We start from the raw sequence: 25,152 nt of genomic DNA, 5'->3' as shown, positions 1-25,152 counted from the left end.
AGAATTGGGGTTTTTCTGTACCAGCTACAATAAATCTTTTTACAATATAGAAGAGAGAGAAAAAGCAGATGCTTGATGCTGATAGAAAGTATGTCTATGCTTAACAAAAACAGTTCATCTTAGTGAAAATATTACCCCTGTAACGCTGACGAGGTCACTGTCAGCTTGGAATATTTGCTGCATAAGTCCCTGTTGTGCATGTTAGAAAATGTTTTAAGATGTTTTGTTCATAAAGCAGCACAGTTCCCTTTGTTGTGCTGGATCACTCCTTTTTCTTTATATCCATCTCCCCCATCTCCTGATCTTTAGGCTTCTTGGGATTACTAAGGAAGGAAGGAATGTCTTTTTCCAGATGAAACTCTGAATTCATTTTAAGTGCAAGGACTAAATTCTCGCTAAAATGTACCGACTGCAACCTTCACGCAAGGGGATCTTTGTCTGACTAGTTAGAAGAAAAGTGGCATTGCCACTTTAAAAAGATTCTTACAAGAGGTGGGGACAGGAGGAAAGTTTCTGGGGATGTACAGGAAGGGCAGGAAGCAGTTGGGGCCAGGTCAGGAGAAAGTCACTGCATCGTCCTTCCTGCTAACTGGAAGAGTAGGAGGCCCTCTTGTACCAGGATCAGGTTAGCACGGGTAGTTGGTATGGAAGGAATACAGTTAATAAAATGAATTGGAAAAGGATTTGAAGGAAAGCATCCCTAAGAGAGCTGAGTAAGGGGGGTTGGAGCTCCTGCATTTCATACCATGGGGAGATAGAGCCTCCTCTTCATAACCCCCATTAAAGGAGGTGAGGAAAAGAGCTTGAAACTCATACCTCTGGAACAGTGCGGAACCGATCCCCCTTCTTCCTGCACCATGCTATTTGTTGCCCAATACTCCCACATATTTTATGTGAATAAAACTGTGACCTAATTTACATCACATCCATTGCCTCCTGTCTTTCTTCTGGAGTGGCCAGGCAATGGTTGTGAGAGTGGCTATCTGGCAGAAAAGTGAAAGAATGGCTCTTCACTGAGACCACCAACTTCACAGGGAGGCACAAGACCTTCAGTGGAAGGAAGTAAAATGAAGAGGAAAACATGGGTTAAAATGATTCTTTTGTGAAGACAAGACTGAGTCTGAAGAGAAAATTCAAGGGGCTTGGCATAAGAATCAAACAAGGTCTGAAAACACATAGCACCTCTTGACAGAAATCCCAAACATACTTTTAATGCCATCTTTGTAAAGTGACCATCTGTCCTAGTTTATCATAATATATTCTAGAATTTTCTTCTGGGATGCCTGAAATAGTTTTTTCTTTTTGGGGGGGGGGGGTTGTGTTTTGTTTTCCATTTATCAATGAAAATATTTGTTTCTTGTAATAACTACAAAATGTTTGTTCAAGATTTATTGCTGTGCAGAATGGAATTTGCTCTATTGCTTCAATCTCATTTCAGATCACACATAAAATGTGTTTACTGTTTTTTTCACTGGTTCTAAAAGAATATTTGTCTGCATCACAAAAAACACAACACAGTTTGACGTAATTAGATCATAGATCATAGATACTAAGGTCAGAAGGGACTATTATGATCATCTAGTCTGACCTCCTGCACAATGCAGGCCACAGAATTTCACCCACCCACTCCTGCGAAAAACCTCTCACCTATGTCTGAGCTATTGAAGTCCTCAAATCGTGGTTTAAAGACTTCAAGGAGCAGAGAATCCTCCAGCAAGTGACCCATGCCCCATGCTACAGAGGAAGGGGAAAAACCTCCAGGGCCTCTTCCAATCTAACATCCCATCACAGGCCATTAGGCCTATTTACTATGAATATTTAATTACCAAAATCATGTTATCCCATCATAGCATCTCTTCCATAAACTTATCGAGTTTAATCTTAAAGCCAGATAGATCTTTTGCCCCCACTGCTTCCCTTGGAAGGCTATTCCAAAACTTCACTCCTCTGATGGTTAGAAACCTTCATCTAATTTCAAGTCTAAACTTCCTGGTGGCCAGTTTATATCCATTTGTTCTTGTGTCCACATTGGTACTGAGCTTAAATAATTCCTCTCCCTCTCCGGTATATATCCCTCTGATATATTTATAGAGAGCAATTATATCTCCCCTCAACCTTCTTTTAGTTAGGCTAAACAAGCCAAGCTCCTTGAGTCTCCTTTCATAAGACAAGTTTTCCATTCCTCGGATCATCCTAGTAGCCCTTTGACAGTTTCTGCTCAAAGTTCCAGTTCCAACGTAAAACATATTCTCATTCGACATGTGGGTGATTATATAGGTAACTCCCCATACCCCACTTAAGATACTAAATAGAAGAATAGCAAAAGTTTTAAAAATTTTCCATAGGATCATAGTCTGACAGATGGTGACCATTTTTCTCAGTCATGTTTTACATCACAGCCTAAGTACAGTACACATTCATTTCCAGTTCTCATCTACTTCTGAACTGGAATTTTGTAACGGTGTTTTCCTATGGATCCACATCCAGTAGAGAGTAGAAATGAAATCAACCAGTTTCACTGTCCAACATGTCTCCAGAGGTGGAATAAAGTATCATTAACATATTGCTGAGTATGTGTTTCCCCACCACCACCATATATATATTTTATGTGTGAGCATTCTAATATGATATTGTGGTTAAGGCACTCAGGATATCTGGGCGCAAATGCTACCTATTGTCTCCCAGTGTAAGAAAGAAGGGAACTACAAACTGCCCTACACTGTGGAGTTCCAACCTCAGGTCCAGGGCTCTGGCTTGGCTTGCTAAACTCTCCTGCCCCACCAAGGTTACTTTCTCATCAATTCACAGACTAAGACTCATAGACTTTCTTTTATCTGTTCCCTAGAAATGACCTTACAGCACAGTAATATCTTCAACAGTTTACCCAACTGCAGGTTTTGAATCTTCTCCATTTGAATCATGTCCTCACATGATTGAAAATAGACACAGTCCCTAAGCCCCTTCCTGGTCCAAAATGAAAAACCGAAAAAGGTCTTCTGAACATGACAAAATCAAAATACTGGAGAGGAAACTTCCATCTTGTGTGGCAGGTGAGCCACTCTTAGCAGCCTAACCACTTTTTATATTCCCTAAATGCTCCAGGTTGGGCTTCATAGAGCCCAGTGAGCCACAGCTGCCCTTGAACTCAATCCATCAATCCCAACTCCACTGACAAGACCCTAAAGGATTTCCAGCTCAGCAATGCTCCCAAACATCCAGGACTCCTGACAGATGCAAACTCTGCCACAGATGTCCTGTCTGATCACAGGCATGTCATTTAGGCTGCAATTTTCAAAGGAGTGCAACAGAGTCAGACACCCAGCTCCTGTTGAACCTAACTCCCTCAGGCACCTTTGAAAATCCCAGCCTTAATCTCACTGTGCCTCAGTTCTCCCATCTACAAAACAGGGACAGTACCTTCCCTACTTCACAGGAACATTGTGAAGATACATTTTTAATGCTTCTGAGGTATTCAGACACTAGAATGATGAGGGCTATGGGCAGGATGCCATCTTCAGAGAGCACCCTCTCATAGAATGAGGTGTCCCATAAGCACTTCACCATCACTTGCCTCCTGGGTCTCCCAATAACTTTTTTGCAGTCCAAAGTACTTAAAACAATACTCCCCTTCTTGGGAGTCTAATTTATTAAAGTCTAAAAAATAGTCTCCAATAGCCCTTCAAGCTGAAAGCCTTTCCCCTGGTCAGAGATCCCCCTCATTCATGGGGCTGTGTCCTGCTTCAAGATGGCTTCTCCCAGATGATCTTTTTAAATTAGCCCCATCCAGTTTTACGTGGACTGGCAGCGAAGTCTTTCAAACAAACAGAACTCCACACCTTCATAACAAAGCCCTTTCTGCATAGGTGTGTCTGCTGGAGTACAGTCTTCCCACCATCTTCACCTCTGGAAGACACCTCAAACCAGCTCAGTCTTTTTTCCTCTGCGAGAGGTCAGCAGGTGAGCAGTACTTCTCCTGATAGTATCTTTTCCATTATGAGGGAAGAGGCAGATTATATATGCTGCCCTCTTTTCCAAAACTTGGCTTGGTTAACAGAGAGAGCGAGGGGAGCCTTAACCCACCCTACAGTACCAGGCTCCTGGGAACCAATTGCTTAAATAAGCAGTAACCTGTTTGGGTTCCCCCACCCCCACCCCAGACACTATCACCCAAGGACCACTTCTTTTCTCCCAGCAACGGCCCGTGCCAGTCCCTAGACCTTTATGTGTGCCAGAACTGCAACTGGGGATAGCTCGCTCCAGTCCCCCTACCATTTAACGGGGACAGAGCACCCTGTTCCACAAGGCTTACAAGTATCTCTCAGTGAATAAAATCTCAGTGTAATCTCTTCTTCTCAGTCTGCGCTAAGGATACTAATCACTAGGCAAGTTCAGACTCCGTATTAAACATACTGTATATAGCAATGAAAAAAATGCAAAATCTAAATAAAGCAACTAGCCACTGTAAACACTCCCACTATCAAAGATTTGGAGGCTCCTCTCAAGCAGCAAACACATCAGCATCAACAATAACATTCTTGCTGCTGTTATGACCGCTCTTAATTACTCACAGGTATGTTGAGGTGGAAGAAGAAAATATTAAATCTGATTCTTCAATAACTTTCGATGATTAAGGACTTTAAATTAGAGAGACATGAGCAATACTCATTGTAAATATGCCAGACAAAACAACTAATTGGTAAACTACATTCTACAGGACAAATTTTTGATGACTGAAAATGCCCTCTCTGTACTCTACAGTCACCTTCTTTGCAATCACAAATTCCCAGCACAAGTAACTCTCTTAGACTTGTAAGTAAGTTTTAATGCAAACAAACAGGTATTTTGGAAGGCCATTTGAAAAAACTATCCCTAAAGAGTACTTTCTCCAAACAAGACATTTTAAACTGTAATCGATTCCCTCTTCCTAACAGCCACTAAATCCACAGAAAATTAACAGAGATATCAGTAGTTTTTTCCCCCATTTTCTTTATTACCAAAGAGAATTTTAAACATAAGGACACACTGGTAAAAACACATTAACAAAAATAGTAGCTTCTAAGCAAGTCTCAGAACCCAGAGTCAAGGGAATGTTTTAAAGGGAACATATACTTTGACCACCTGGCTTCATCAACAAATCTAGGGCAGAAAGGAGTTCCCATCCTTCTATCTTCTGCACACGGAGATTGCTGGATGTTCTTATAACCGTAGTCATGGAAGTCGCCTCACTGACCTCCTCCCCAGTTAAGTACGTCTCATGGAACAAAGTGTATTTTGAGCACTTCAGAGACTGCAAAAGCGTCTCGTGAAACAGTACCAGCAACGCTGATATGACATGACCTGAAACAGCATCACCTAAAGCAAAATTACTAACAATTAGTGCACCCAGTAACATTTTGAAGAATATGGAGAATGCAGATAAATTAGGACATGTTTTGTTACCTCCAGAGTAGGGCAGGAGTGTCCAAAATAATTCAATCTGCCTCTTCCGTAAAAGTCTATTTCCAGGTGCCTTAAGCATGCAGCTGTATAGAGGAAAATTCTTCACAGTTTTGGGAACTGACAAGTTGCTTGTGGACAGCTGTGGCAGAAGTGATTTTCATCTATACCGGACTTCCTCTCTACCTAACGTATACTCAGAGCACATTTTACTGTGGAGCTGGAGACTTTGTTACAGACAGAAGGATGCTTCTTAGTACAGCCAATGTTTATTGCCTTACTTCTTTTTATAAGATGAATTTGGAAAACTTCCCAGATAATACATCTGCCCCTATTACTTGCCCCTCAGAGTATAAGAATGGTCAGGGAAGGAAGTGAGGACAACTACATTTATTATCAATGAATAAACTGATCTGTCTTTTCTGGAAACAGTGAGTATTCACACACACAATATGTCTGCTGGCTGGCATGTACAAGTTGGCACACTTTTGTGTCAAAAATGCACACAGCTGTATGTATAGTGAAACCATTCCATCTAAAGAATACACTGTATGCCAAATGCCTGACTTCAGCAGTGCATTGTAAGGGAAAGATTTAGGGAAGGAATATGTGGAGAAAACAATTTAAAAGGATTTTTTACCTTCCATACACTTCTTTCTTTTTATGATCTCGTTCTTCAAGTTCTCTGTCCCTCCCCTCCCCCTGCCCCCGTAATATTTTGGAAGGGGTGCTGAATCCAGATGACTGAATATACAGCTACCCACATTTTTATTTTTGGATAATTTATTGAGTTGTCAAGATACATGACTTCTACCTTTCTGGGTATCATACTGGCTGATTTAATCCGGTCGCCCGGTGTTATCTGTAGATGTCTGGACAAATTGCTTACCATATTTCAGTCCCAGCCCATCTGCAGATACTATGACTAATAGCTGATCTCCATAGAAAGATTATAATCCCAAGTGATGATAAATGACATTTATCTGTATCATAAGCAGCCACAAAATTGCAAATTAAAGGGGATTCTATTTTAACATCTTCTCCCATCCTTTCTGTCTATACCTTCCAGAGTCCGCTTCAACCATCTCCAGAGAGACCTTCTCCTTCCTCCTAGCCCTCAGTTTCAAGAGTACAAACAACCTCACTGGCTAAACTGCCCCATGGTCAAACAACACTTTGCTTGTAGCACCGAAGTCACGACAACAGAACAGATTACGTTAATGAGCCCAGCTAGCTGTCCCACCCATGGAAGGGAAATGGAACATTCCGGGGCTTCTGAGCACGAGTAGAGGGAGATTCAGTGATATCCATCACTCTTTGCCTCTCCTCAGACTAATAGTGGAGAATATCCCCTTCCACTGGAGCAATAGAGCTGATAGCAATAGCCCAATCAGAAAAACTGCACCCTTGATCCCTATGCAATTTAGACCACCACAGTACAGAGAGACAATGGGATTAGCAAATAAAAGATTTTTCACTAAACATGCAGGGGAGGTTACAGGCTTTTATTAACAGGGGAATGAACATCAGGCACTTTAGTTGTTGAAGAGAGTCCACTGGCTGTTGCTATGGGCTTGGCTATGCGCAGTCAGAGACAACTCCCGTGAATCACCACTGTGCTTAAAGCATCTTAAGACAAAGTCAGCAAAATGAGTGAATACAAGACTTTTAATTGACACACTAGCATTGAGCAAAGTGATATGATTCAGCCTGTCAACAGGAAATCAGAGAAAAGTGATCACTTTGAATCTGGTGAAAACGATGAAGGCCAATTGGTACCATGAGCTGGCATCCCAGAAAACATCATCAGCTTGGCCTAGACATTTCCCAAGCAGCTCAAGTTTTCACTGATGCCCTGGAAACACACTTGTCTGGTCCACAGAATGAAGGGCAACAGCAGAAGCAGATTATTTCAATAGAGCACTGCATCTTTCACAGGCTTTCCACCTGAAAAGTTCACTCGCCCAAGCCAGAAGCAAGGATAGAAAGAGTGCTGATGGTAAGCACCAGCCATCCAGGAACAGCAGAACTACAAGTCAATTTGTCAGATTGGTGCAACGCCCCCTCACCCAGCCCCTACCCCCACCACACACCCAAAACACTGATGTTCATAGTCACAGGTACATTTTGTCCCATCACTCTGAGAATACTAGAGAAATCCAAAACAGGAGCAAGGGAAAGAGAGTTTTTCTACCAGGTCTCACGCCCCCCCCCCCCCCTCCCCCCCGGGGCAGTAAATGGTAGCAGAGGAAGAAACACGCTTTAGAATCAATAGTGAATACACTGCAGAGATCTCACCCCAGAAAAATAAATAAAAATCCAGTTTATACTTCCCACTAAGAAATGTATCATGTCTGCAGCAGTGCTCACCATAGATCAGTGTCTGAGTCCAAAGGAATCAAAATCCCATGTCTGATAAAGGTTTCTACAGGTTCTTTGTGAGAATTTGTAACTCTCAAGTGAATGCATTCAGTTATAGACTTAGCACAACTGAAGTAGTCTTTACATAGCTAACAATTACACAATACTCAAAGTAAAAGCTACAGATCTAGCAATAAAAAAATGATATAGAAGATAATAAATGGTAAAACAAATGCAGAGTACAATTTAAACATTCTGTAAGTAATTTAAATTCATTTACCTGTAAAGTACGTATTGGCAGGGAGAGCAGAACTGGGGAATTTGTAATAACCATTTCCTGGGAAACGGATTCCTTTCATTACTTCTACCCTCGATATAGCTAAAGATGAATCCATCCTTTCCAGCTGGTAGATGGGAGAAGGCCCATTAAGTTCTTCAGGTTCATTCCAATTTATCTTTAACACTGTGCTGTTTACTCCTTCAAGAAGAGGGGCAGCAAGTTTTCTTGGTGCTATGTGTAGGGGAAAAAATTGTTACCCATGCATAACCGTCCAGACTTCTTGAGACTTAATTTCATACACGTAATATATTGTTTATGAGGGACCCAGTTTCTGGTCAATAAATGCAAATCTCCATGGAGCCCCTATACTGTGCTACTATACTAATGGAAGGATTCTTGATGGTTAAAAAAAAACCTAGTCTCAACCCTGTAGTAATGCCTCATTTGATCTTCAAACTTCTGATACAATTATCTACTATTCCATCCCACGCAGACCATGAGACATAACTCTTATGGACCCTTAATAATCTGAATCACTTCCTACATAATAGAATTAATGTTCTCTCCTATATTAGACTCTTAGCCCCCAATCCTGCATTGCTCTCAAGGGGCTCCATGTAGGCACACTGCCACAGGGTTCTCAATGCAGGGTCGGGGCCTAAGCTCAGAGGAAAATCAAACTTTAGTAGCTTCTTCCTAACTGCATTTTAGCACTCTGGAACATGATAAAACACGATTTTGCCACAAAGTGAACTACTTCTGGACAACAAAAGCACAACCATTATCCCAGTACTTGTATTGAGGACCTACAACACCGTGATTGCACTCTAGCAAATAACCAGTTTGGCACATCCTCACTGTTTCCATGAAAGATTCTTCCTCAAAGCAGGTATATAATTTTATGAGCCATTGTCATGTATACAGATAATTCTCCAACTTGAGTAAATGTTACTCTCCATCTTTTCTTGCCTAAAAACTGGTGCTCTGCAGGACACTATGAAGCTGATACAAGAGTGACTCTTTGCAGGTCTGAGCATGTCACAGAGTTTGATACTATTACTTTATTTTCCCAATACTGGAACATTCAGTGTGACACCTGTTTAATCAAGCCAACTGAGATGATGACTCTACAGTTGAATTATGAAATAAAACTATTGAAGTTTTTAAAAAACACTGTACAGTAAGCCACTGGAGGGCAGCATGACCTGTCTGGATAATGAAATGATGGTCCTACAGGTGTGAGTGGATTGATTCAGCAAAGCAGTGTAACAAGCTAAGGTCTACAGCAGATGTGCAGTAGTTCTTTATTAATGGAATCCATATCCATTTTATATTGTTAGTAACCCCTCTGTCTGATAAATAAGGATTTAATAAATGAATCTTCATTGTGTGCGACTGGAAGGGAGATATGATGGAAACATGTTCAAGGAAACCGTTCCCATGATGATTATAGGGCACCAAACTCACTTCAGGAATAACATGATCTGGACTAAAATACAGATCTTCAAAATCTAACAAATTACATCACAACACACCCTTGTATATACTATGAATTCATTGTATAGACCTTCATTTGGATTGAATTAATGACTCCTTTTAAAGATCGTTGTATTTACAGGACTATTAACATACTTTTCTTTTCTCCCATTAACCTGTAGCATGTTGCTATTTCTTTTCCTCCAACTTGATAAATAATCTTCTTGAAGGGATGAAAAAAACCCACCAACCATACTGTGTGTGTTGTAAATTCCTACTTAGACATCATTTATGACTTCACACTCTAATTAGCATCACATCGCTATGTTAGAAATTTACAATGTCAAAATTAAAGTAGTGTGGTGTGAGGTCATAAGCTTTCCCTGCATAAGTAGGGCAGAACACTAATGAATTTCAATATAAATGCAGAGGTTTAAACAAAAAACATGGCTTAACAATCAAAACTTCATTGTTGGAGAGAATAGGTGTACGTCAGCATTTCAAAGGTGAGTACTGAGGTTGAGCCCTCCGGTTCAACTTCCTGATGCTAAAATTCATTATTTCTAAAATGTAAACAGATAGCCAACACTTATGACAACAAGCATATCTCCCTTAGAAGTCCACCATTAATAAATGGTAGCTGCTTGGACTGTAATTATGGCATCCCTGCTACCCAAACTTGAAGCTTTTATGAGGCTTATGCAATTAACTACTTAAATGCATCGTAACACTTGCTTCTGTGACAGGGAAGTATTGATCTTTTAATCATTTTCAAGTCTCCTCTAGCACAAATAAATGTACTACAGTTACAGTTAATGCACTGTGTACATGCATTAAACACTGGCATGACACAATTTATTATTTGGTGATATATGGAATAGAAGCCTAGCCTTTCAGAAAGTCTTTGCTATAACATCCGTATTTAAACTACAATGTCCTTGGTACTTGAGAATTCACCTCCTTGCACACGGTGAGAGCCTATTCTTAAGTCCAGACCCCCCAAAAAGCTGAAAATAAATCTGTAACATTGGCCTTCATGGTACTGTATGCTGAAATTGAAAATATTCAGGACTAAAAGATACAGTATATATTTTCCTAAAGGTGTCACTGTGGTACCTGTAGCTATTAAGTTAAGATGAATTGACTATAATTTTACCTATTTAATTTTTTTTCAGTCACATTCTGTTAAGACATATCTGTCAAAATAATGAGCATACTGTATTTTAGTGGATTCAAAGTCACATTTTGGGTATTTTAATTATGTAGTTTTAATGTCTTGCACTATAATATATATTTAATATATTGTAAAGCTAAAACAGTATTTAAAAGCCTATGATTGCTGCATGCCATTGTGTAACAGAGGGCACCAAAAGACCAGTAAAGACAGATGGTCCATACAGCTTATTTTAAAGTCATATATCCAAATATAGACATTGTTACATAGGTCATTACAAATAAGCCTTTCTTATGTATGTGAGCGCACATGCAAAAACGAGTTGCTAAGTAAAGAGCAGTTAATTTTGTTTTTGTTTGAAATAATATCATTTTAGTTTTAGAATCTAAGACAGATGCCAGCATTTCACTCTGAACAGATGGTAATTCCATCTAATAGTGCATCTCTGTATTAGTAAGGTCTGTTGTGTATACAAACAGTAATAAACACTAGGTAAGGATCAAAATAAATTTTAATTGTTGACATTAAATTCTGGCAGCCACAGTTCTAAAGATGCAATATTCCTTTCTCAAGTCTGTCAGGTTTATTAATACAACTGCTAAAGCTTTTCCACAGACTGCCAGATTCCTGTCCCAATAAAAATGTGTTTACACTCTGGCTACAAAACCTTTACCAGTCTACATACTTGTATATGTTTGTATAAATAATTTTCAGTGTATTACAGGTGGATGTTTCTGTACCCATCAGTATTAGTCTGCAATTAGCTATTTAAGGTTTTCAAGATGATTACAGGAGCAAGGTGTTACTCTTGTTTGTACTATTTTAAAAGGTAATATTGACAATGGAGATATATAAATACTTACATTTTTGACGGCTGTCCATTAGAGTTCATACTGTAGCACATACAAATCAGAGCAGTTGTGAACTTCACAACCATTTTGGAGGTGCAATTTTTTTTGGCAGGGTGGGATGTCTCCTATTTGTCTCCTATGAGTAAAACTATATGCAAAGCCAGACAGCTATCAGTTTCATTATTGCAGTGTGTTATTTGGTTCACAGGACCCTGCAATTGCTGTAGCATTCCTGGTACAAGCTCTGCTTCCATATGCACTTCAAGCAGTATCAAATGTGTCAATAGTATTTGAGTGAAGCAACAGTACTTATGGCTTCTGACAATTACTTTAGACTTTTTCAGAAGACTCTTTTTAGGGTTTTTTTGGGGTTTTAAAAGAAATTTTAATGAAAAAACAAATAAGAAAACATCTATAATGGGTATCAGGAGACAATTTAATAACATGTATTATAACCATATCTTAAAAATAGATGTAAAATACAGTATTTTTAAAAAAATCATGAAAAATATATTGCTTCCACCATATGGGACAACCAATGACTTACCAACCGATTTAAGATGCAGCATATTGAGCTGACCATATGTTACAGTGCTGTTGAATGGCTGAGTGATTCATGCCCGTCACATTCTAGTATATCAATTAAAGCTCCTTGAAGTCTGCATGATTTGTGTCTCTGTTATTAAACCCTGCTAATTCATCCCACTTACACATCTGTTATAAATCTCTAGGAGTGCTGCATGATTCATGGCAATCTGTGAGCATGGTACAGCAAATTCTTCTCCTTGTAATTAACAGTAAATTGTTTTACTGCCATGCAATGAATTTTTCAGTTATATTGCAAATGAACTCCTAAATGCATGGTTCTTTCCTAAGAACTGACTTATATCATTAGGCAATTAAAAAGTATTGCTTTGAACCAAAAGCTTTTAATCAAGAGAAATACAGCTTACACATACCTTAAAAACCATGCAAATTTGACACACTGGCAAAAGAATAATTTGAGCTACTTTCTGAAGTGTAATGTTGGGAGAACAAACAAACAACTTTTGGCTTCCTACTATTTTACCAAGACTCAAAGAGCAGTTTAACTACAGCTTGAGAACACTCAGCGAGACAAGTTTGAGCAGATACTGTTTATCTCAGAAGTTACTTAAGTCATCTGTCATTACCAAATTTCTTAGATTACTTTACAGTTCTCTAATTGTAAACCAGTGCCTTTATTCTTGAAATAAATAATCAGATAATTAGCCAAGCTGAATCATCAGACGACTCCAATGCTGTTCAAGTGTTCTTGTCAAAGGTGAAGCAAATTCATTTCAGTTTTGCCTCTGCAGCCTGCTGAAGAGGCTTTGATTTTTTTTTCCTTCTACATTCTTGGCAGCAGCCTCAAATTCATGAGTCCATACATCAAGTCAGTAGTTTAACAACAAATGAAATTAAATTCAAAGAAGGGAAACTAATTGAAGGACAGCAACAAAAGTGTTTGGTAATGTGCTTTTTAATATGGCATGCCACATTTGCATGATAATTTTTCCTTTTTAGCATGGAGCAGAAAGTGACTAGCTTAATGAGGGATTATTCAAGACAGGAATGAACAAAATGCATTCATAACTGAGAACAAAGATTGTATTATGAAACAAAAACAGGCAACTGCCGAGAAGTAACTGGATGATTGGTTTATGCATTATGAATAAAAAGGTCGAAAAATATTTATATTAGTATTCACTAATGACTATATATACAAGATTGTTGTAATTAAAATTATAAATTAACATATTAAGAGAGCTTGTTTAATCACTTTGGGTCCTATTCGCAATGAAAAGACTTATGTACATGCATGCAAAACAATGTGTGTTTTCAGACCAGCAGCAAACAGCCTTCATATTTTACTTTTAATAGAGAGAGAGAAGTTAATGCACGATTAATTACCAGCATAATGGGATATGGGTTGTTTTAAGACTGTTGCTTAGAATTGTGCAGAAAACCATTTTATGACAGGCATAAGCAAGTGATGCATTGCTAGTGCAAATGGAATGTAGCTCTCCAAAAGAGTTTGCACTGGACTTTCTTCATAAATGGATAAAAATGGACAAAATTACTTAGATTAAAAGGGTAATCAAAAAATAAAATGACATCTAGGAGCGTAAGACAGCCCAGACTGCACATCAGCATCATTACCCCAGTAAACCCAGAGGCAACTCCAAAGCCACCAATACAACTGCTTGAGGAGTCTGCCAAGAAGCCAGATGCAGCTGCTGCTGGAAGAATATCTTCTACAAATTAGCTTCTGAACCCTCTAATTGCCATCAAAAGCAAAGGAGCAGTAATACAATGTGCTGGGGTGAATGGCAGCAATCACAAGGGTGTGTTTTGGTGTCTCTCTTAAAAACAAATGTTGTTAAATTTAAGTTTGAAAAGAATCTTACCAGAGGACAAATGAAAGACAAACTTAATTACAAAAAGTGAGTTCAGTCACACAGTAGTTAATGAAACACAGCTGTATAGATTGTTTAAGGCACACTGACTATTTGATATTGAGATCTGTAGGATAAGCAATTACCGTTCTGTTATAGTCCTCACACAGCTAATTCTATTCTGCTGAAATGTCACAAACCAGGAATGGAAGCGTGGGGGGAGAAAGAGACACAACTAAATGTCTCTGTGCCTTACAGAAAACTTTTGAGCACCTGAATGTTTTGCCTTTGAGAAAACTGCATTAAGTATACGACACTGATTTGCCCATAAACTGCTTTCAAAAATGAATCATAGGTGCTGGAACTAGCGGTTCTAGGGGTGCGGCAACACCCACTGGCTTGAAGTGGTTTCCATTATATACAGAGTTTACAGTTTGATTCAATGGCTCTCAGCAACCCCACTGTACAAATTGTTCTAGCACCCCTGAAATGAAGTAGAGATCCTTAATGACAAACATCTCTGAACTCATTTTAATATTCAGGGAGTGATGCAAATATTCCTAGTATTCTATGCAACTACATTTTTTGAACCTCTTTCCTATGACCAGATCCTCCGCTGGTGTAATTTGTATACCTCCAGTCTATGAAGCTATGCCAATTACATCTGCTGGGAATGTGATCCATAATGTAATGGTCTGAATTAAACACAAAACAGAAAAAACCTTTGAAAATAAAAAAAATAGTTTAAGATCCGTGTCAAAGGGTAACTCAGGGGAGGGAGAGCTCAGTGGCTTGAGCATTGGCCTGCTAAACCCAGGGTTGTGAGTTCAATCCTTGAGGGGGCCATTTAGGGATCTGGGGCAAAAATTGGGGATTGGTCCTGCTTCAAGAAGGGGGTTGGACTCGATGACCTCCTGAGGTCCCTTCTAACCCTAACATTCTATGATTCTCCTGGGTGCCCCCTCAATGGCTACAGAGTGGCCATGCAAGCAGCCCTCTGCCTTGAGTGCCCTCTTCAGGCATTCACAGTTCCTTTTTCCTATGGGCTGATCACCTGCTTGCATTCTTCACCATATGTGAGAAGGCATCTCCTTCCTAGTGCTGCAGCAGGGCACAACAGGACCAGTACTTTTGCCTCATTTTCCCTTTTCTTCCATCGCCTCCAGTAACTCCACACAAGCTTTCCACATATAAATAGCCTTTTGTATGTTTAACTAGCATAAAGACTCTCAACCGCAATCCAGATTTGTCCAGCACAGACCAAACAGTACATTCACTCTTTCAAGTCCCAATAATACATCAACACACCAAGTACAGCTCCAGCACCTCTCACCCTCACCCCCACACCCCACCTCAGAACCTAGAGCTGAGGAGCAGCTCTACCCTGTTTGCTTACCAGGTGTGGTTCTAGCCCTTACCCAGAGATTTCAGCAAGCTCATCCCCCCCATCATTTCCCAATCTTCAGCTCTCTCCAGCTTTCCAGCTTAGAGAGCCAGAAGGTATCTCCCTCAGCCCTCTCTGGCCATGGCTCTCTGTCCTGGAGAAGTTCACAGGTAACTCAACTGCCTTCTGCTTTCACCAACCTGATCTGACTCCACTGCTCCCCGCTTCAGGAGCATCCCCTCCCTGAAGCTTTCAGCCCAGCTCTATCCCTTCTTCTGAGCTCTTGCTACTCTCATTACTCTTTGTTCTGAGCGCTCTCTCTCTCTTTCTCTCTGAAATTCCCTGAGCAAGATAGCCAAAGTCCCACTGCCTCCAGTCCCTTGGGAGCCTACAGGGGAAAGAGGGCCTCCAAGGAGAAAGCCCTGAGAGGTCGTGCTCAATTAAAATAGCACAGAACAATCTTGTTGTGGGTCCTGAAAAAGGAGGGATAACAAGGCAAAAGGGAAAATTCCCTGAGAGCTGTAGCCCAGGGTGGGCTGAGGAACTCTTTTTGTGTTTTGCCTACGTTTGGAAAACAAAACTGTGCTTAGAAAGAGACTGTGTGTCAGGGTCCTTCCACTCTGGTATCAATAAGAGATAATGGGCCAAATTCTGTTCTCAAAAGTCAATGGGAGCTGTAGCTGTAAAGCTGGAAGCAGCATTTGGCTCTACCACAAGCTGAAACAAAACTCAAGACTACTCTAAATTGCACTAGATTGTAACAGCCGTAAGGGACCATTACACTGAAGCACACTTCAGCCACACCTCCTCCAGCAAGCTCCTTCTGCCAAGGGGCCAACAGGGAGTGGCACAGAGCCAGTGTTGCTGATTCTTTGCCAAATGGAGATTTCTTCACACCCAGAGAATTTTCACCTCCCCTTTCAAGGCCATTTTAATTCCCCTTTGAACCACTCAGTGGTGCAACAAGGACTTTGCATTGAGCAGGATCTGATCCACTATCCCTGCTATTGATGGGAATGGCATCTCCAAGTCTGTCTAGTATTATTCTACCTCTTATATTACTTGAAGATTACAAAACTAGGAGGTTTTATTTTAAAAAATAAATATATTTTAAATACTTTTTTTCAGCAAGATTTTCTCCCAGGATGGAACTGTTGAAAATATAAAACTGTTATGGAAATAGCATTAGACTCTTAACTGTAGGATTGCAAACAATTTGCTACAGTTACAAAAAAACTGAATGGTGAAAGATGAAATGGCATGCAAAATCCAAGCGTTTTGTCCTTTATATTTTAAAATTTATGAGCATAAAATCTGGGAAAATCAACATCAGTGGTACTGTTTCAACTGAGCAAATGCAATACAAGACTGAACCCTCCAATTCTCAAGGTGGTCACTTTCAAGATCTGGAAACGGTGAACAGAAAAATGTTATAATGTGGAACGTCTAATAAATCCAGACCTGTCTGTTACTCTGTTTTGTATTCTCCTGTCTTCTTTAATGTGATAGGTCTCTAAGCATTAACACAACTGAGGAGGAGACAGTCATAAACAAGCTGTCAAGCGTAACTGAGCTATTCATTCTCAATCTTTGAATAAATATATACACGCAAGATTGGATAATTTGTAATAACAACAAAAGGTCCTATGTAGGTCATATTGGTTTCTGGGGCTATTAGCCTTTGGAATCCCTTGGAACAGTAAGGTTCCTATGGTGAAGAGCTGTCCAGGCTGGCACTAATTTGATACTCCATTCCAGAGATGACAATTGGATGGTTGGGAATGATGGTGGAGAAGTAAAGTCATGCTTATATGGAATGGGTTCTTAAGACAGCCAAGTTAAAATTTTAAAGGGGCTGCAGCATGAAGAGATCAAATAAATCTCAGTGGAGTCCAGAAACAGAGACTAGACACCATCTCAGAGCCATCTCTGTTCATTCAAACAGAAGGCCTGAACAGTGAGGGAGTGGTATCCATTGTGAGAGAACAAATCACTTTCCCCATAACTGAAAACAGCTAGAAAGGAAGCCATGGAAGGGAAGAAGGGCACATTAAAATGTCTTAAATAATATTCTATATAGCAGGGGTTCTCAATTTTTTTTTCATATTTTGGACCACATCACAATAGATAGCTCATTTCATGGATCACCTCTCCTACTGTTCATGATTGCAAGGACCACCACCTTCCTATTCATGATCCCATACAGCAGCTGCATAACTGGAAATGGTAATATTCCATTTGTGGAGCACTTGCTGGTGGTGTGCAGAGAGTTGGCTGGTCACATTGCTCTCTCCACACCACCAGCAAGTGCTCCACAGATTTGGAACTGATGTTCACAGTACTGCAGCTCTGTAACAGAGAACATTCATAACCTGAATATTTTCAAATGGGCACACCCAAAATATGCATGTACATCAGTGTGTCCCTGGCATAGATACACAAATACTCACCACACACAAGCTAGTCAAAGTTTGCAAGTCCGCTTCATAAGAAAAGAATGCAACCCTCACTTGCATGTAAAGCCAAGCATTTGCAAAAGTGCATATACACTTCTGCATGTTTTCATTTGAAAATCTGGCACATGAAGACTTATAAGAAACAACTGATTTATTATCAGCTCTAATCAGCGTAAGAGCTATGGATGGGCATGATATAAACAAACAGGAATAGGATAACTAAATAACTGACTTGTAATTGAGAGAGAAGCACATAAATCCTATCACATTAGAGTGTACTATAAACCTGCCTGGGAAACATTTTGTTTTGTTTTTAAACTGTCAAGGTAAACAAATTATAATTAAGCAAGTCACTTTGAATTAAAACAACACCGATCCCCGTCACTGTGCATCAAACTATGATCATCTGTACTGGTACTCATTAGAAAGCTACGTCAGCTTTGTACACGGATCAGATTATTTCCTTACCGGCTGCTAAGGTTTGTCCCATGCTTGGCTCACTGGTTACACATTCAATTCGATTGCAGAGAGTAATAGTGAAGTTGTACATTGTGTACGGTTTTAATCCTGTCACTATATAGGACAGCTCATGAGCTTCAGCTATATACACAACCTGCAAGGCAAACAAATTGGAAGATGGTACTTAGTTAAATAACAATAATAATGTTAATAGAGGATACGATCGCTAATAAGAAATTAGCCTCTGAATTTGTAGACTCATGCATTTAGACATGGAAAGGTTTGCCAAGACCCATGAGTAGAAAAGGATTATTCTGGTGAATATCAACAAGCTAGGATTTCAATAATACTTCCATCACACTGTTTTATGAGGTAATAATCAAGTTCCTGGGTGGATAAATGAGGAGACATAGTTATTGCCTCATAAAGCTGCGTAGTGGTGCTGGTATCGCTACAAACACTGTAGAATATGGATGACAAATATGTCACCATTCAGTGGTGAAATCTGAGCCTATCCATCCATCTGATCATTGCGGAATAAGTGTCCTGAGTGACACACATTCTGATGGGAACAGTCAATATTTATACAGGCAAAGAATTAGTAAGAAAAGACTTAAACTACTTTAATTTTGAGGGAAAATATCAGAGTTAGAGATAGGTGAACCTGAATAAGATTGTGTTATTCAGTTAAACTGTTTCAGATACTTGTTTCTCTAGAAATCTAAAATCTCACAAAATTGGAACCCAGGAGGTCTGAAGCACCTTACAAATAACTAAATGACACTTTCAACAACCCCATGAGGGAGGTAAGTATTACTGACAGGTTTCAGAGTAACCGCCGTGTTAGTCTGTATTCGCAAAAAGAAAAGGAGTACTTGTGGCACCTTAGAGACTAACCAATTTATTTGAGCATAAGCTTTCGTGAGCTACAGCTTATGCTCAAATAAACTGGTTAGTCTCTAAGGTGCCACAAGTACTCCTTTTCTTTTTGTAAGTATTACTGTCTCCATTTTACAGATAAGCAAATGGAGGCATAGAGACAGTACCATAAATTATATACTTACATCAGTGTCAGAAATAGAATGCTGCCATTCCCTTGCTCCCTAGCTAAAGACAACACTTCTTCACTCACTCTTTAGATTCAATATTATTGCCAAAATAATTAAAATTAAAAATCCAGTATTCTCAACCCCAAACATTTAAAAATGAGTAAGGCCTCAAAAAACTTGTGATTTTAAGATCTGGGGTTCTTTTTACTTGCCTTCTATTTTTTAGGGTTCACATTTTCAACCAGAAGACTAGAAAGACACTATTTTAAAAACAACAGCTGAGATTCTCGCACAGTAAAATGACTCCAGGAACTGGGACTTCATGAAAGAATATTGGGACAGCTGTGATAAAATTTCAAAAGTTGCAACATTGGAAATCATACATTTATATAGCACTTTTCATCCTGAAGGGTACCCAAAGTGCTCCATAAACTATGGACTGAATTCTAACCTACACTTACGCACACACTAGAAAAGCCATAGGACAAGGCAAAGTACATTACAACTATTTTTCATTCCCATTTATGGCTCCACGCAAAAAGTTTCCATGCACTGTCAGGTTCTGGGATGGGGCCTAGAAGTCATCAGGAATATTCCATAGGCGCCGACACTGTGGGTGTTCCAGGGCTGGCTCAGCACTCACCAGCCACCCTCCAATCAGCTCTTTCCACCCCAGCGCCTCTCGCCTGCTGCCAATCAGCTGTTCAGCAGCAGGCAGGAGGTGCTGGGGTTGGCGGGGGAGAGGGAGCAGTGGGGGCGGAAAGAGGCAGAGCGAGGGTGGGGCACGTTCAGGGAGGGGGCAGAGTGGAATTGGAAAGAGGCAGGGCAGGGTGAGGGTGGGGCTTTGGGGAAAGGAGCAGAGTTGTGGTGGGACCTCAGGGCAGAGCACCCCTGGAAAAAGAAGAAAGTAAGTGCCTGTAGCATATTCCAACAATGGCCAATTTACATACTCCTCCCACACAGATTATTCTTGCTTTTAGCACAGTTCAGGAGAAGGAGTAATTGAAGTTATAGTAGTCATCTGTGTAAGGCAGGATTGCCAGCCGCAATAATTCAAAAATCACCAGTCAGCACCCCAAAATCATGAGATTTATTTTTTTTTAAATGTCATGATTTTTCGCCACTACTCTTGCATTCTTTTTATTGGCCTTTTGAACCTTTGGGGATCATATTTTCAAACTTTTTCTAGAAACTACAAGGGTCACCAAAAAAATAGGCTGAAATTCTTGCATAATCACCTGACTCCAAAAGGAAAGGCTTTAAAAAACAACAAGATTACAATAAAACAGAGAGATGTCCACACTGGCAAAGGGATAGAGGGACTGCGCATGGATTGCACATATTGCTGGGTGCCCTCAGGGCACATATATATGCCGCTTTTACAGAATCAACATATGCACCGCTTGAGGGTATTTACACAATTCACCTTAATTGGCTTCTCATATCTAGGCATCTCTTTACCAACCACTGAAATACAACTCTCTTCAGGGGTACAATTCAACACCTACTTAAGCAATGCACACAACATTGCAGAAAATGGAAAGCATGCCATAAACTGCTGGGGAAAGAAATTAGGTAAGCAGAATGTACAGTAAATAGGCAAATAAAAATTTTGCCAAGACACCAAGGCTGATACTATTTTTTTTCTTCTGCATAACATCTATATAGTGGCAAACAATGAAAACAGATCGATGATAACAATACCTGGGAAAATACTGGCAACATGTTTTGTGTGGTAATTATGTTGATGCTGTATCCCATCACTTCTCCTCTTGCTACATTATCTTGTGGCTTTTCCCAAGATACATTGAGAGAATACGGTGAAAGAGGGAATACTGATGGAGATGGCATGAATACAGGAGCTAAAAACAAATGTGCTAATTTACCATAAAATAAATGAACATGTGTCATGCAAGTTTTCTTACTGCATTTGTAAAATGCCATCTGTTATAGACGATAAAATGTCTTTTCACATCCAATTCCTTAATAAGCACCTTGTAAAAAATTAATTTTCAGGTCCAAATGGAATTTTATATTGTTTTATATATTATAGAAAAAGGCAAAACAAATCACCTATGCAGAACAACAGGTTTCAGAGTAACAGCCGTGTTAGTCTGTATTCGCAAAAAGAAAAGGAGTACTTGTGGCACCTTAGAGACTAACCAATTTATTTGAGCATAAGCTTTCGTGAGCCTGTATGCATCCGATGAAGTGAGCTGTAGCTCATGAAAGCTTATGCTCAAATAAATTGGTTAGTCTCTAAGGTGCCACAAGTCCTCCTTTTCTCTATGCAGAATAAAACCTCAATTTTATAATGCACATGTTTTTAAAGAAGTACTAACCATCACTTAGCTACTAAACACCTTTTTTGGCAGATATAGGTAGGAAGTAGGTAGATGAAAAGCTCTAAGATGCTAAATCTTCATGTGATCTGAAAAAAACCTGATAAAAGCAATGATTGGTCAATGCTTAAAGCAATTTTGTTTGCTGGGCAGGTCTGAAATTAACACATCTCTCACTTCTTATAGAAGAATGCTCCTGTCTTGGATAACAAAACCTGTAAAAGCACAGTCTGCACTGCAGTCAAAGCCCTACCTTCTTACTTTGTAATGACAGAATCCCAACTCAGAGTGCCTCTTATGTACAAACACCGTACTAATGGACCTCTTCCCAAGAGAAAATTTGACACTTTTGTCACATATGCTATTTAAAAACTGACAAGCAGAAAGACAAATTCCAAAAGGGGTTTTAGCCTAGCCTCCCATTTTGTGGAAGCAAATAACTGAGGACATAATTTTGGAGGCACCAACAAATGCGGACATCACTAATGAGTAGAGCTCCATGTCTGTCATGGAGGTCACAGAAGTCACAGATTCCGTGACTTTCTGCAACCTCCGTGACTTCTGCAGGGACCAGTGTGGCTGATTCCAGGGCCTCCCAAGCAGCTGGCTCCGGGGGCAACTGCTCAGATAGCCCCTAGGGACAGCCACACCAGCCGCTGCTCCAGCGGCCCTAGGCAGCAGTCCCCAGCTGGCCAGAGCAGCCGTGGTCCCCGGCAGCTGGCGCCATTGGTCCGGGGAGCACCCCCTCCCCTCCACCAGCAGCGGCCCCATTCTGCTCCCCCAGTGCCCCAGCCCCAAGATATAATGACAGGTATAAGTCATGGACAGGTCACGGGCTGTGAATTTTCGCGTTTATTGCCCATGATCTGTCTATGACTTTTACTAAAAGTACCCGTGACTAAATTGTAGCCTTACTGATACTGATGAGACATTTAACTGCTGAAATCTGAGCTCTATCAGGTAGGAAAAGCCAGAATTGTCAGGAGAGCTCAGCTCCAATTTAGGCAAGAAAATAAGTGGCCTGATTATCAGAAGAGCTCAATATGTTGAGTGCTGAACTCTTTTGAAAATTTGGCCCCACAGGTGTTACGACGCCAGCTGTTGTGTGCAGAGTACTTTTGAAAATCTGGTCCCTATTTAGGAGCCTGGCCCTTATTTAGTGCATGAGAGCTGAGCACTTTTAAAAATCTAGCCCCACTTGTGAGTGTTGAGTTCTTGAAAATGTGGACCTGAGCTTTTTTTAAAAAACTAGGTGTAAATGCAAGCTAAGGCCCTGATTCAGGATATAATTTAAGCATGTATTTAAAGTTAGGCTCATGCTTAAGCATCTTTCCTGAATAAGGACTTAAATGATATTCATTGCATCCACATTTATTTCTTCCCCCAAAATTGCAAGTGCTACAGAGTCTGAGTTTGTTGACCTTTGTCAAGGTTCCTTCCCCACTCTGAACGCTACGGTACAGATGTGGGGACCTGCATGAAAAACCTCCTAAGCTTATCTTTACCAGCTTATAGACAGACAGAGACCCTTTGTTTCTCTCCCTCCTCCCAGCTTTTGAAAGTATCTTGTCTCCTCATTGGTCATTTTGGTCAGGTGCCAGCGAGGTTACCTTTAGCTTCTTAACCCTTTACAGGTGAGAGGAGCTTTCCCCTGGCCAGGAGGGATTTCAAAAGGGTTTACCCTTTCTGTCTATCTATATGCTTTTTCTGCCAGGGATAGACAAGGAATGGAGTCTTAGAACTTTTAGTAAGTATTCTATCTAGGTATGTGTTAGATTATGATTTCTTTAAATGGCTGAGAAAAGAATTGTGCTGACTAGAATAACTATTTCTGTCTGTGTATCTTTTTTGTAACTTAAGGTTTTGCCTAGAGGGGTTCTCTATGTTTTGAATCTAATTACCCTGTAAGATATCTACCATCCTGATTTTACAGAGGTGATTTTTTTACTTCTATTTACTTCTATTTCTATTAAAAGTCTTCTTGTAAGAAAACTGAATGCTTTTTCATTGTTCTCAGATCCAAGGGTTTGGGTCTGTGGTCACCTATGCAAATTGGTGAGGCTTTTTATCCAACATTTCCCAGGAAAGGGGGGGTGCAAGTGTTGGGAGGATTGTTCATTGTTCTTAAGATCCAAGGGTCTGGGTCTGTAGTCACCTAGGCAAATTGGTGAGGCTTTTTACCAAACCTTGTCCAGGAAGTGGGGTGCAAAGTTTTGGGAAGTATTTTGGGGGGGGAAAGACGTTTCCAAACAGCTCTTCCCCAGTAACCAGTATTTGTTTGGTGGTGGTAGCGGCCAATCCAAGGACAAAGGGTGGAATATTTTGTACCTTGGGGAAGTTTTGACCTAAGCTGGTAAAGATAAGCTTAGGAGGTTTTTCATGCAGGTCCCCACATCTGTACCCTAGCGTTCAGAGTGGGGAAGAAACCTTGACAACCTTCAAGGCTCACCTCAAGCCCTACCTATTCTCCCAGGTTTTCAGAAAAAAAGGGGGTTAATGAGGGTTTGCTTGAAGAAGGTACACACATTGATGGGGAAAACTAGGTAAAATTCAGAAAACCAAACTTAAGAGTAATAAGATTTTGTTATCATATGACCTTAGAAGTTTGTTGCAGTGTAATTGTGATTTTTTTCTTCCACAGTCATTTTACTCATGTTAAATTCCTAGAATTTAGCCCTATATGGTTATTTACTTAACATAAAAGCTCTTTTTTAAATACATTCTAGGTTTTAAAAAATAAGTTAATATGAACTAATACTTACCTCCTTCTCCAGTTCTTCCTGATATCCAGTCTGAAAATATACTACCAGCCATGTTTACGGCTAAAACACAAAACTCATACTCTGTGAATGGCTCAAGAGCAGTAATTGTGGTGCTGGTCTGAGGTGGCATTAATGCGTTTTCATTAGCAGACTCCATAATTGGCTGAGGACTGAGCCATCCACTGCTTTGGAAGATGCGACTTTCAGGAGGAATACGAGTTCCATCTGATCGTAATGCTCCTCTCATATAGATTTCATACCTTATGATTATACCTAGAAATAACAGTGAGTAAACAATAGTAATGTATTGCAAATTGTTATTCAGCATACAATTAAAATATCAACACAAAATATTTAAAAAACTAATAATCTAGCAACCGAGCCCATAGAAAATATAATGCACGCAAAGGTGTAATTTTAATTGCTATAGAAGTTCACTTAGCTAGGGATATTTTCCCCCCTAATTTGTTGTTATTCTTTGTTGTGGTTGTTATTTGATTAAACATTTGGTCTTACAACCCACATAATTTTTGCACTTGAAAAAAATCTTAGGTTGAACTGTTATAATTTGATTGGTTATGCTTTTTCTCTGAGGACAGATAAAAGGTTGTTCTAGAGAGTTCCTACACGGATACCATAGTACTATAGCATATTATTATTTTCAAAGGAACAAGTGTTTGTGCAATGGACAGATCATTATTTAAG

At 39.9% G+C, this 25,152-nt stretch overlaps 1 protein-coding gene across 1 annotated transcript in view; it reads right to left on the bottom strand.

Moving 5' to 3' along the window:
• The window catches only part of USH2A (usherin), a 571,967-nt gene that overhangs the window by 422,338 nt on the left and 124,477 nt on the right, over positions 1–25,152 (bottom strand). The window contains exons 17-20 of the mRNA XM_073338913.1: positions 24,448–24,720; positions 21,048–21,205; positions 18,304–18,448; positions 8,078–8,308 (exon numbers count right to left, since the gene is read on the bottom strand). Coding sequence (XP_073195014.1) covers positions 8,078–8,308; positions 18,304–18,448; positions 21,048–21,205; positions 24,448–24,720 — 807 coding nt within the window. The remainder of the gene's footprint in view (positions 1–8,077; positions 8,309–18,303; positions 18,449–21,047; positions 21,206–24,447; positions 24,721–25,152) is intronic.

This window comes from Lepidochelys kempii, chromosome 3 (assembly GCF_965140265.1).
Source record: "Lepidochelys kempii isolate rLepKem1 chromosome 3, rLepKem1.hap2, whole genome shotgun sequence".
NCBI classification, from domain to species: Eukaryota; Metazoa; Chordata; order Testudines; family Cheloniidae; genus Lepidochelys; species Lepidochelys kempii.
This window is presented reverse-complemented; position numbering and strand designations above follow the sequence as displayed.